Raw genomic sequence first — 14908 nt, forward strand, 5'->3', positions numbered from 1 at the left:
TAATTAGAGAATTACTCCTCTATATTTCTCATATGATATATTTTTATGATATATGTTATGTAAAATATGAAATATTGGAATCACTTCTAGATGTTTACTACCAACATTCTATAATGTGTATGCAATTAAAATAGAAGGTAATATACGCCAACGATGTATGTCTGGTCTATGAAGAAAGAGATCGACTTCAGACCAAAATAAATGAAAATCTGAAGCAAAGCCAGCAAAAATTACCGTCACCTACTGGAAGAGTTTGTTGATTTTAATAATTGAGTTCAATTAAATAAATTTATGCGAAGTTTGGTCATCAACTGTTGATTTTTGAACTAAATTCTTTAACACTAAATTTAGAAACATTGATAACATAAATTGCTTTTTTTTGTAATAATATTAATTCTCCGTATCCTTCTGTTCTTCACATGCTCACCAAAATTCGACATCCAAATAACCCTCACAATTATTTCGTATATTCTAAAAGCAAAATTGTTCCTCTCCTCGACAGATACCTCTCGTTTTCTCTTAAATGTATTTTCAAAGACGCATATATTTCTTCTCTGCAAATTATGTCCCCTAAATCCAAATATCCTTACAATTATTGTTCTTTATTTTTAAGTGAATGAATTTTTAAGTACATAATTACAAGTATATATAAAATAATATTAAAAAAAAGTCACATAATTAATGTGAAAAAAAGAAATATAAATAATTAAATAAAGTATAACTAAATAAATTAATTATTTTTTATCTAACCATAACTAATGTTGATTGTTAATATATATATGAAAAAATTGTTATAATGAAACTATTAAACTAAAATAAATATAAGTAATTAGGTTTATGAATATATTTACATAATAGAGTATTAAAAATATATGTAGAAACGTGGCTTCATAATTATTATATTACTTTTAAATTAGGTAAGATTATTAATTAATTTTAAAAACTAGTATCAAAGAATATAATTATAGTAGTGAAATTGCTTTAGAATTAACTAAAATTATTGATACATTTTGTAATAATCGAGTATGAAAAATTAGAAATAAAACTGTGTCATCGAAAGGTATTAAATTACTTAAAGTGGAAAGTTTTATTTGAAAATGGTTCAGAGTGAGCAAAGGTAAATGGAATGGAATGCGGGATTACGCATACGAAATGCAGTTGGGATTATCATATCTTCTGTGTGTGACAAGAGCGGGTGAAGCAAGCGACTTGCATCCGGTTGTTGGCGGTGGGTGATGATGGGAAAGAAAGAGTGTTGGTAGTCCCCAACGGAGGAAAAGCATGGCATCCAGTCCAGTTTAGTGTTTACAATCGTACCATAGAAATAGAAGAGAGCACTTTCATTGTTTCATATATATATAGTCACCACTATCACTCTCTCTCGGCGCGCTTTTGGTCTACTGGGGTTTACTCTTCTAGCAGTTCCCAAGAGAGTTGCTGGTCATGTCAGTGCTATGGGCGTCCAGCACCACGCGCTCCCGCTGCTCCTCGTCCTCTTCGGCGCCTTCTCTGGGTCAATGTCAACTACTCAAGGTAACATACCACAACCATACTCACTGTTGCATCCGTTAAAATATTACTAATCGAAAAACCAAATTACTTTGTTAAGCATAAATAAATTCATTTAATTATTCATTTGCAGAAAACCTTCAACTTCGCTAATAGCTTCTTTTTTTCTAAATACATTAAAAAACGTGTTTTGTTTAATTTTCTAATTACGTTCCGAATAATGCATCAAATGTCAAATAAATTAGCTTTTTGCTTCTTCTTTTAGTTTATTTATATTTTTTACGTAGAAACATCCTCGTGCGTGTTTGTTTTTCGATTGTTTTTTTTTTTAAATCCTAGTGTATACTAACTTTTTATCGAATACGAAACGTTGTTTATGCACTTAATTGATTACTTCTGTTCACTTAACTCATGTTTCTACTTAAACCGAGACAAACGTATCATTACTGTACACGATTTTAATGTTGTTGTTGGGTTTAAATTTAATTGATTTACTCGAAAACGATTCAATGTACATATATCACTAACAAAATAATTATAAATTAAAGAATAAAAATACAATGTTTTTTTTTTATTTCATTATAAATTATAACAATAATTTAATTTGTAAACTTCTACTTATAAAGCATTCATAATATCGTTTCTTCATTTAATTTGTTGTCAATATTAATACACATTAAACTGAATTAATCGAGAGAAATAAACAGAATTGATTATATTAAAGGAAACAAAAGATCATTTATGTATAAAAAATAATTTTGTGTACATTTTTTTTTATTTCTCTGAATTCAAATTTAGTTTACTATAAAATTTTCAAACTGGACTATAGTGAATTCGGACTAATATGAAGTATTGTTGTAATTATATTAATATGATGAAAATATATTGAATATTAAACGAGGGAAAATATATTTTCTGCGTATTTTTTAATAATTAACTTATATTCATAAATTATTTGTATTAATTTTTTTTGAATTTGGAAATATATTATCAACGATGATATATTAATGTTATATGTACAAAGGTCATAATATTCTTCATATTAAAAAAAAATATATAAAATATAACTTTAGTTAATAAATAATTATTGATGTTTTACAATAATTTTAAACATTATTTTTTAGTAAAATAAAAATGCATTTGGTTTAGTAATTTGAAATAGGCAAAAGAATAATAATAAAGAAATATATTTATTTTATTATTATTCTTGATTGATTATTATTAAATAAGTATAATAAAAAATATAATAATTATAAATATTTCGAAACTAGAGTGAATTTTATTTTAGTATGTTTATTGATTAGTTGAAAAGCCTAGATTTACTTTCATGTCTGAATCCTGATTCGATTTTATTGAATCCAGTGTATAGCAATCTCTTTTCAAAGCAATTACCAGCTTAAGTCATCCACAATTATAAAATGAAAGTGTTATAACCGATTTCTTGTATAATTAGGAGCTCACATTTTAATGCTCAGGCCAATAAAAATAATTGTCTGCATTTACCAAACGTTAGTTTCACAATTGATTAAAGGTTGTAATAAATTAAAAAAATCTTAGATCAAATGGGTATTTTATGTTTAGAAGCTTAAAAAACATTAAGGTAAGTGTTATAATTTACTACGATTTTTTAATATAACAAAACTAATAATGTTAAAGAAACGCATAATTTTTACGTAAGTTAAGAGATGTTAAATATAAATAAAATTATTTTAGATTTTTTTATTCGAAATTAATATAACTTTATTTATGAGAAACGATACAGAGGGAGAATTGTTGTTATGTGGTGGCGTACATGAGAACTTATCGCTCATTTTGCCAAAACAAAAATGTACATATGTCATTAAGCGAACAAAAAAAAAGAATAAAAACTTAGATAGACACGATTTGGTAAATTCACAAGATTTTTTTGTGAAAAAACTCATAGTTTTTTGCTAATGAAGAGAATAATTATAAATATTCAATTTAAATAAACTTGAATTAACACGAGTTAATTTTTTTTAAATCATAATTCGATAAGAAATTACCTTAAAAATATAATTTATAAACTATAAATAAAATCATTGTAAATTAATACGAATTGTTTAATTAAAAAGTAATATATATTTTAAACGTATTTCCTTATTGCTGGAATGTGGAGATTGTTAATATAAAATAAAAGTTGTAAAAAAATCTCGTAATATAAATGTGAATTCTATGTAAAAATGTTTGAATTGATGAATTGATTTTTATTAATCTTAAACTTTTATGAAAAGAAAGCCTGACATTTACATCGGGATAATTAAAAATATATCTATTGAATACATTTGAATATAAAAGCGAGAATTGTATTAAATAGACGGTTCGATGCAAAAATAACTTTTCTTCATTCTACGATATATATTTAAAGAAACTCACGTCTCAATTAGCGGATTAATTCCTACGTTTTCTTCATTATTCGCTGTCAGAAATGAAAGCGTTTAATTGCAAAATAACATAACAAAAATACAAATTCCAACCATTAATTTCACTTTTCCGTTACAAAACGTCGATGTTATTTTATGTTAGTATTATAAAACATAAAAACAGTAAAATTTACAATTTTTAGTTTTTTATGTACTTTTTTTATATATTATTTTTATTTACAATCTGGTAATAAGTAATTACATATTAACAATGAAAGAAAAATAACTCAATAGAAATTTTCCAACAAAAAATATGGATTATTTTTTTATATTATTCAATAAATTATTATTCAGTAAATTCATTTTTAATTAATAAATGAACCCAATTCTAATATGTTTCACTGCAAGAAAAGAATATAATTCAATATTTCGCATAGTGCTGGTAATCAGTTTGACCAATATCCCGGACTGTTTGAAACCGCACTAATCGAGTATTTTGATTTGTATATAATATCATAGTTTTGTGTACTATTTTCTTAGAATTAATTTTTATGTTGTGATTTCAGACTGTTTGAAACAAGACTATATGAGTACAACTAATTTAATTAACATTGCTAAATTCAAATTTTAATAATAAAAATTTGCATTGAATTTTGATTTTTTTTTCATAAACTTTTTCAGTTTTTTTTCTAATTTAATTTTGAGTTGTTGTTTTTTTGCTATTTTTGTTAAATTACATTATTTTTAAGTTTATACCCCACTAGAATAACCCGATTTCATGAAAAACTAACCTTTGTTGTTACATTTCAGTTTAACCTTTGAATAACACGGTTCATTGGTCCCATCTTAGAGAAAACCGTGTTATTCGATACCCCCGCATTCATTCTTTGTGTTGGAGAGTTTTATTTGAAAAGATGTGCTGAACTGTTAAAGATTTTCCTTAACAGTGGAAAGTAATGCTATTAAAAATTGTGAAAAATATACATTAAAGAAACGTATTATACGAAAATTTTCGATACTATTTACCGTGTTATTCGAGTCTCCGTGTAACTCAATTAGCGTGTTATTTGATTACATAAATAATTTTCCCTCTTTCTGAATATTGATTTATCTACTTGAATTTTAATATAAAATAATAAGAACAGTAAATTTTAATTAACTTATCCATAAAATTTGATTAAATAATTGATTAAATGAATTTTTAACATATTATTAACCAGAAAACTAAATTTCTCTAGTAGTTTTTTCTTTCATAAAATATATCATAAATCACAACATGTTAATCTTCAGAGAAATTTAAATAAATAAGAAGTTATTTATATTACTTAAAAAGAAACTGCAGAAAAAAAACAAATTGAAAATGAAAGTAACCAAATGTTTATATAAATAATATACACTCTTTTTAAGGTCACACACGTTCATGAACGGTCCTCACTTTGCAGGTATAAAATTCCATTTATGATTTATTCTCGTGCGTGCAACAATTCTGGCAATAAAGCATCAATAACAGCCATTACATTGACCGATATCCGATTCCAATTTGGAAAGACAAGTTTTAAAAATACAAATTAAAAATATACCGAACTTTGTAAATATTCCAATAGTAACCTTAATATAAATCATCTATAAGGTTAGCGTAGGTGATTTCCCAAAAAGCATCTTTTAATGACATTTTTTAAATGTATTATTTAGGGAAAATAGTTAGTAAAACACGTTTGTTTTTGAAGATTAAAATTTATCCTTGAGCTGTGCTAAATATTAGGTGTTAGTAGATTATTGCCTGACGTCAGATGTGTTTCTTTTAATTAGATATATTTGCGGTTTGAACTTGAACTTGTACTTGTACTAGTTACACGAGATTTCCACAGTTATTAGAAATAAAACCAAATATAGTTAACAAACGTACAATTTGAATTTTATCCTATTATAATAAATCTGTACAGAAATACATCGTATAATGTGGAATCACCATAGTAGGCTATGAAAATTTCAAAACAAACTAAATTTTAATTAAGCTCTATATATTTTCAAAAAAAAAAAATAGTACACAAAATTATTTTTTATACAACAAAACAACTTTTTTTTCTATACAGATTGACTCTTTTTGTGCTTTTTATTTGTATGAAGTTTTAAAGTCCTCGATTATTCCGGTTACAAACAGATCGAGGTATTGCTCGAATAGTGCGAGTGCGATCAGTTCCGATTTTCTACAGTAGGCTATGAAAATTTCAAAACAAACTAAATTTAAATTGAGAAAAATAAAAATAAATTGTAAAAAAATAGTACACAAAATATTTTTTTGTACACTGTTCATTTTCATGTGGTTTTAAAGTCTTGTCTTAGCCCGAGGTATGCGAAGTTTTGCTTTATTTTAGAAGATTGTGGTTTATTATGTAAAAAAGTTAACAAAAAAGAAAATAGTTATATTTATTAATTATATTATTATCATATAATTATAATTACATCTCCATTCAATCCAGTAAGCTTCGTGTATTATTGTAAAGTTGGTATGACTAAATGTCCTGGTTATATCAATTTGTTTATATCTTAGATTACTCAGAAAATATATTTTATGAATTATACAAAAAATATGAATTCTAGTTTGTTGTATCAACAAAAAATTACGAGAGTTCAAGGTTCATATTCTTGATTCAATGAAGTCGGCTTTAATATTTTGAAGTTTATTGCCTTCTTCGAACAATACAATAAGAATGATGTCATTCACGTAATTTATTTAACATATTTTTTTTTAGATTTTTTCAAAAGTTACATTGTTACTTGTTTTATATAAGTATTCATTACATTTAAACTGCAATGTGAAGCTCACTTTTCGAATATAATTCGTTTCTAAAGGCTGTTCGAAAACTGAACTATAAGAATTAATGCAAAATTTCATAATGCAAAACCTAGATGCTTATTCAAAACGTTATTTGTTCGGGAACCGAGGGGCTCAAGAAACAATATATTTTATTTATTATGTACATAATATTGGACTTTTAAGGTTATTTTATAATAGAATATATTTCCCAAAAGATGCACACATTTCGTAATTTATATATTAGTTTAAGTATTCATTACATTTAAACTACAACTTTCAAATATAGTTCATTCTTAAAGGCTATTAGAAAACTGAAATAATTGTCAATATAAGAATTAATGTAAAATTTCATAATGCGAAACATTATTTGTTCGGGAACCGAGGGGCTCAATAAATTATTCAAACTATCAAAAGTTGTCATTTAATTATTAACTACATAATACTGGACTTTTTAGGTTCTTTATAATAGAATATCTGTACCAAAAGTTGTTTAAATTTCGTAATTTATATATAACTTTAAGTATTTAAACTGCTGTTTGAAGTTCTCTATTCGAATATAATTTGTTCCTACAGGCTGTTCGAAAACCGAATTATTCGAAAACAGATATAGAATGAATGCAAAATTTCATAATCCGTAGCGTATATGCTTATTCAAATGTTTATTTGTTCGAAACCGAGGCGTTCAAGAAACGAGGTAATAGGTATACAAAATAATATGTATAATATAGGTGTAATAGGTATACAAAAAAATAATTACAGAATATTGCATATTTTTAGTTGTTTTACACTAAAATATCTTTAATTTTATATAAGTAATCTAATTTCTGTTAAAATAATATATGTATAAAAAATGATCAAATCAGACTGTAATTAATCCGGATTGATCGATGCCGAAGATATTGTTGTATATATTTTATATTATTATTGATTATGAAAAAAAGCAAAATATATAGAAAGAAAATGTGCATACAAAATTTCTGGAGCATGAAAATATTGTTGTTTTTAGAAACATTTTTATAATGGCATTCTGTTTGAAAGTAAACACGTTTTCCAATGTAGTTTTGCAAATAGACTATTCATTTTCTTGTCCTTAATCAAACGTAACAATCATACGTAACAGAACATTTATTTATATTTATTTATAAAAAAAAACCTTAATTATTTCATTAAAAAAATATGAACCTTGTGCAATATATATTATTATGTTTTTGCCAATTAATGAGATTTATTACATAGTAAACACCTTTTCTGAAGTTAATAAATCATTCTGAAGATCGAAAAACAAGCGAATTGTTTTAATGAGAATAATTAACTGAGAGGCAATAATAAATATAAACATTAATATAGATCAGATCATCTTTTATTATTTACATGTTTATGATATTTGTACATATTATTTACTTTTAGTGTTGAATAACATTATAATTATATTATAATTAAACAAAAAAAATAGCTTTTTATTTCTTTTGAAATAATCTGAAAGCAGCAATTTAAAATCGAAAGATTAATTCATTAAGAAAAAATGTTATTTTTTAGAGTTCAATTTATAAAGATTTATTATACTGAATAAAATAAACTTAGTTGAAAAAATATATAATTTTAATTAATTTAATGGTACAAGACATAAATTCATTAATTTATGAAGAAAATATGCACTAAATTTATAATAAATCAATGTCAATACTAAGAAACAAAATAATCATATTTGAATTTATTATTTCTTGGAATCTTTGGACTTTTACTACCAAACACAAAAATAATGAAAAATTTAACAGAAAAATGACTTATAACATATAGACAATAAAATTGGAAACCATAAGAAAAAAAATCTTAATTATTAATTTATTTGATTCAAAAAATCAATTAATTTTGAGTAAATTATAGATTTTAAATATTACATATTATACCTAAAGGAAATAAATGTAATATTAATATATAGAATATTAGAATCTGTGTTTAGTAAATTAACAATTATTGGAAAGTACAGGACGGTAATTTCACTTAGTCATGTAATAATAATAATGCTAATTAGTTCCTAAAGATATTGGTTTGTTCGATTTTTTGTGTAGTTTTAGTTTTGTTCTCTGCTATTTCAATTTCTATTTGGAAATCTTTCTTAATTGTGTACCATTTAATACCAAGAAACTTTGTTAAGTTCTTTTGATCAAGTGTCTATAAACTTCTTGAAGTTTGTTTTTTATTTGAAAAATTGTATTTTCAACTTACAGACTCGTTTAACTTGTAGTTTTTGTTTCTCTACTGCTCTTTTTTGCCAAATTGTTATTTATTGCATTTATACTAGACGATTAAAGAAATTACTTAATTTTGTATGTTTTTCTTTACTACTTTTTTGGCAAATTATTATCAATTGCATCAACACTTTAATAAACTTCCTTAAAGTTGTTTTTATTAAAAATAATATATGTATACGTTCAAATTACAAACTCGTTTAACTGGTAGATTTAATATTATCTAGTTTTTGTTGTTTTCACTACATTTCTTGGCAAATTCTTCCTTATTGTGATGCATTTCCTTAATGTTTGTTATTAAAAAAAATATGTTCAACTAACAAATAGATTTATTTCTGTCTAATATTTTTCTGCATTTGGAAATCCTTATGATGTACCATTAACCAACTACATTAATTTAATTGAAATAAATATTTTTTATATTATTCCACATAATTTTATTTTACAAATCTACGTCAAAATTAAGTTCATATTCACTTTAAACAAAAACAGTTTATTTTATTTGGAATACTTTCGAGTTCACATAATACCTAACAACATTTCCTGAGCTTAATTTTACATTGTTTCCTCTTTGTTTGTATGTGGGTTAAAGACAATAATTCATTCGAAAGTGAACACAAATTACGTTTTCTATTTTTTTTATTAAATCTTCAGCCAACTCCATTTTTTATACAATACTTTTTTCATTAAATATATTTGTTACAAAAAAATATTTTTTCTTTATTAAAAATTAATAATGAAGTATTTAATCTTAATAAATATTGAATTATTAGAAATGTATTAAAATTAGAAGAAAAGGTGTATAGATTTGATCTTTTAAATATCACTTAATCAATAAATTAAATCAAATTTAATTGCAGAAAAATAAAATGTATTATAGTAAATAATCAGTAATTAATTTTTGTTATTTTATTGGAGAATTTTTACAGATTTTGTCACAAAATAAATGATGTCCAGCCCATCCGAAAATGTGTGTTGCTTAACTTTTAAATAGTTTTTTTGTATATTTACTTCAATAATTTTTTTATTAATAAAATTTAAAATAAAAATTTGTTAAGTACCTGTTGGTCTAAGAAGAAAATAATAATTAGTAATAAAATATTGGGAATTTATTGTATTTGGAAGTAAATTTGTGTGTTATTTATTGATTGTTTGCACATTGCAGATGAGCATGTTTCCATAGGATGTGGATTAATTTATCGGGAGCAATTTTGCAGCAAGTGCGTTCTCGCAGTTTCTATTTTCGCTAAGATTATTAATAATGAAGAGTAATGATATGGAAATACAGCAGAGAAATTTAATATATCCTGCTTTTAATTATGACTCCCATTCGTTCGAGGGGCCTTTTCACTACTTTGTTCAATATTCAAACCAATTTGCCGGAGCTCGGATTTCTATCCGAGAACGTGCAATTTGCCGTCCAGCCGAATCGCTTCTGGCCGATCCAAGAAAACCAAGATTGCAAATGCCATCTATGTTAATTGGAGAGGCGTCACCGTTATATCAAATAACAAAGATTGTTAACTACTTCATTTATGTTGCTGTTTCAGAATGTGGGACCAGTATGAGAAGATCGCGACAGCCTCGGGCAGGATCCTTAGGAAGGATAATCAACGGCAAACAGAGTGCACGCGGTGCATGGCCGTGGCAGGTAAATTAATCTATCGATTAGATCCTTTTGTCTTATGTCAGTAAATTGTCTATTTGTAAGCACAGTTAACTTAATCAATCAATCCTTGTGTGTTATAACTATAGAGATGAGATCCTTTGGTATTACAACAAAATGACTATAAATTGTTTATTTGTGGTCGCAAGTAAAATAATCCAAAGATATCCTTTCGTATCATATAAATTAGTATTCAAAAAGTCTATAAATTGACTATTGCTGGGCGAAAGTAAAGTAATAAAAAGAAATCCAATAAATTAACTTTTTGTATACGCAGGCAAATTAATCAAATCAATAATTAAACAAATATTCTATTTTCGTGCATTTGTGAATGTAGAGATCATTTTGTATCACATCAAAAATGACTCAAATATATTTTCTATTTGCGAGCATATAAAAATTCATCAATTGATGTTATACACTTTAAAAAGGATTCAAATTCTATAAATTGACTCTTTGTATTATCACATTTCTATTTCTAGTCACATTCATCCATCTTTGAGATTCTTTTATATCTTGTCAAAACTTACTACAAAAGTCTACAAATTGTCTATTTTCGTGCATCCTTTTGTTTCATCGATTGATGAGATTCACTTAAAAAGGATTATAAAAGTTTATAGATTGTCTATTTATGAGTGCAAGTAAAGTAATCCAAAGATAAGTCTATAAACTGTCTCGTTGTATACGTAGGCATTTTAGTCAATCGATGAGATTCTTTAATCAAATCAATAAGGACTGTTATAAAAATTGTCTATTTCTAGTCACAAGTATATTAATCCATCGACAAAACCCTTTTGTATTACATCAAAAATTACTACAAAAGTCTACAAACTACCTATTTGAGATCCTTTTATGTTATGTCAACAAAAAGTCTACAAATTGTCTATTTTCATGTATTCTTTTGATTCATCAATTGATGAGATTCACTTAAAAAGGATTATCAAAGTTTATAGAATGTCTATTTATGAGTGCAAGTAATCCAAAGATAAGTCTATAAACTGTCTCTTTGTATACGTAGGCATATTAATCAATCAATGAGATCCTTTAATCACTTCAGAAAGGACTGTTATACAAATTGTCTATTTCCAGTAATCCATCGATGAAATCCTTTTGCATTACATCAAAAATTACTAGAAACTGTCGATCGTTTGGCTCAAATTAAAGAGGTCTCAAATAAATTGTCTATTTGTGAGCATATGAAAATTTATCAATTGATGAGATCCTTTTAAAAAGGATTAAAAATGTCTGTAAATTGTCTTTTTGTATACGCAGGCAAATTAATCAATCGATGTCTATTTCTAGTTACAAGTGAATTAATCCATCGTTAAGGATCACATCAACTTACTACAAAAGTCTAAAAACTGTCTATTTTAGTGCATTTGGAAATTTATCACTTGGTCAAATCCTTTTGTATCACATCAAAAAGGACTCAAATAATTTGTCTATTTGTGAGCATATGTAAATTCTTCAATTGATAAGATCCTCTCAAATAAATTGTCTACTTTTTAATCACAAGTAAATTAATCAATAGATGAGGTTACAAAAAGGACTCAGGTGAATTAATCAATTGATAGATCATTTTTTATCACATAAAAGTATAATCAAACTGTCTACAATTTGTCTATTTGTGGTATCAGGTAAATTAATCAATGAGATTAATGAGATCAATGAAAAAGTCCACAAATAATTAATATGTTGGTACAGGACAATTCATTATTCAATCAATTCCTTTTGTATCACATCAAATAAAACTCTCAACAGTCCACAAATTTAGACAATTTTTAGTCTCAGATAAATTAATCGATTTGGCGTTTGAAAATTAATCAAAAGATTTTTGTATCACATCAAAAAAGGACTCTAAATTATCTATTTGTTGACTTTGGTTGTTATTTGATTATAATCTGCAAGTTAATATAATTGAATCTGCTAGTCGGAGACTTGGGATGCTTTCACCGCGCTCTATTTTAATAACGAATTTCGCTTTGTAATATCAATTATTGGCTGGGAAACCGATTTCGCGTCATTTCGTTTCGTTTATGCAATGCCGATGTACAGATTTCCCATAAACAAAGCGCATGTAGGCTAATTCGTGATTTTCTATTATTCACTTTCATTCCAATTAGATTCCACGCTTTATTACATGCCTCTTTTTGCATTTCAAATGGAAAACGATTCGGAATGAAAATTACTTCAGCGATGCATTATTCATATACAAAAAAACTTCTCTCTGAATTCTATACATACAATTAATTTCAAATAATTGTATACATATAAATGTAATTATTTTTTTTGTTCTCCCATTGACTAAAGCTTAAAGAATATTTTAAGCTTTATATGTTTTTATTTATTAAAATAATAATGCATATTTTTACTGCATATCCATTCGCGATTTTGGAAAAAATATACTAAAACTTCAATATTAATATAATTGTTTATTGAATAAAAAGAAAAGTTTTTAAGTATACATACTACACACTTCTGTACAACAGAAGGAAAAAGGATTATTTATATATAAAACAATAATTTTGTGTACTATTCTATTAGAAATTATTTTTATATTATTCTACTCAATTTCATTCATAAGTTGAATTAAGTTTGTCATTACTGAGTTTGTCACATGCTTAACATATTTGACATATGTCAACGCTATTGAGTCAAGTTCTTGTCTATAATTTAATTTACAATGAAATGTATTTATTGTTTTCTATCAAATCAAAATAAAACAATAAAGTGGAAAGATTCTAATGAAGAGAAAACGCCTAATACTTCGTTCTATTTACGTTCAATGTTACTCAAATATTTATTATCTATTTGCTGATTTATCGGAGGTCAGGTTCACCTCATGCAACCTTTACGATCCAACCTCTACGCCTAATCCTCCACATTTAAATTTCTCTTATTTTACGACTGCTACTAAATTCGCGCAGTCTAAACCACGTTGCGAATAACAATGACCATTTTTTTGTATTTGCCTTCTTTTATACTCCAAACCCTGAGAATTGTCTGTTCATGCGAATTTACTGCAACCTTAATTGTGGAAAGGTCAACGCCGATACAAATCTATGAATACAAAGCTCATCAAATTTCTACGTGTAATAGTTCATCAATTTGTAATGAATCCGTAATACACATCAAGGATGTTGTTTCCGATCAGTAGTATTTGTCAATGTCAATGATTTTTAAGATCGGAAACCAGATTTTGTTTTTTGTTTTCCTAGAATCGATGATTACGGAAACCTTTGCGTAACTTCATGCGTTTTTTAACAATGAAGGTTGAAAACATTACATTCCACTTAACCTTCGAGTTTTGTAACTAATATTAGTTAAACGTTTCCAGGTGTCGCTGCAATTGTTGCACCCGCAGTTCGGGTTCATAGGTCACTGGTGCGGGGGCGTGCTCATCTCACCGGAATGGCTTTTAACAGCAGCCCACTGCATCAACAAGTGAGTATATTTACTCAAGGATATTTGTTAGTAGAATAAATATTAGTAGAGGGAATTCCCCATCGAAACATCTTGACCTGAATACATTTTGTCAATTTTTTTTTTGCATTCATTTAATTTGTTTTGGTTTCAGCGATCTGTTCAACTTGCCTTTGGCTGCATTGTGGACTGCGGTCCTTGGTGATTGGGATCAGAACCTCGAGGAGAATACGGAAGAGAGGATCCCGATCGAGGAGATTGTTATACATGAGCGTTTCCACAACTTTCAACACGATATTGGTTAGTATATTGAGATCACTTTATTGGATATACTTATTTATATGTTTGTTTTTCAGCGTTGATGAAACTGTCGAAACCTGTCAAAGTAGCGAGGAATAGTAGAATAAGGGCTGTATGTTTACCGACCAAAAGGTTCACCCATAATGAGACTGATTTGTGCATAGCCACGGGATGGGGAAGAGATGCGGAGGATGGTCAATTGGCTGGTCAACTATTAGAAGCTAAAGTACCAGTTCACGATAACGCGATTTGCAGGAAGAAGTATGGGCATTCAGTAGCCATCAGGTCAGGACATCTGTGCGCGGGTCATCTGGATGGATCGACGGGAACTTGCGTTGTTGGTTATTCACTAAAGTATTTAAAACATCCTTATATAGATTACTGAAATTTTCAGGGGGATTCCGGAGGACCTCTGCAATGTGCACACACCGATGGTCGTTGGTTCCTTGCTGGCATCACATCCTTCGGTTCGGGTTGCGCGAAACCTGGATTCCCAGACGTCTACACCAGATTATCCTATTACTTACCGTGGATCAAATCCAAAATAAAATAGCGTCACCAC

General features: G+C 26.9%; 1 protein-coding gene across 1 annotated transcript; it reads left to right on the forward strand.

Moving 5' to 3' along the window:
* The first annotated feature begins 1454 nt into the window (after window positions 1-1454).
* On the forward strand, window positions 1455-14899 carry LOC108557360 (tryptase alpha/beta-1-like). Its single transcript, XM_017913845.1, has 6 exons — window positions 1455-1533; window positions 10508-10608; window positions 13961-14067; window positions 14201-14346; window positions 14403-14683; window positions 14741-14899. Exons 1-6 carry the CDS (start codon window positions 1455-1457, stop codon window positions 14897-14899), a joined length of 873 nt encoding a protein of 290 aa, XP_017769334.1.
* Window positions 14900-14908: the final 9 nt, after the last annotated feature.

The sequence above is a fragment of the Nicrophorus vespilloides genome, unplaced genomic scaffold, assembly GCF_001412225.1.
Source record: "Nicrophorus vespilloides isolate i.1.1-1 unplaced genomic scaffold, Nicve_v1.0, whole genome shotgun sequence".
In the NCBI taxonomy this organism is placed as follows: domain Eukaryota; kingdom Metazoa; phylum Arthropoda; class Insecta; order Coleoptera; family Silphidae; genus Nicrophorus; species Nicrophorus vespilloides.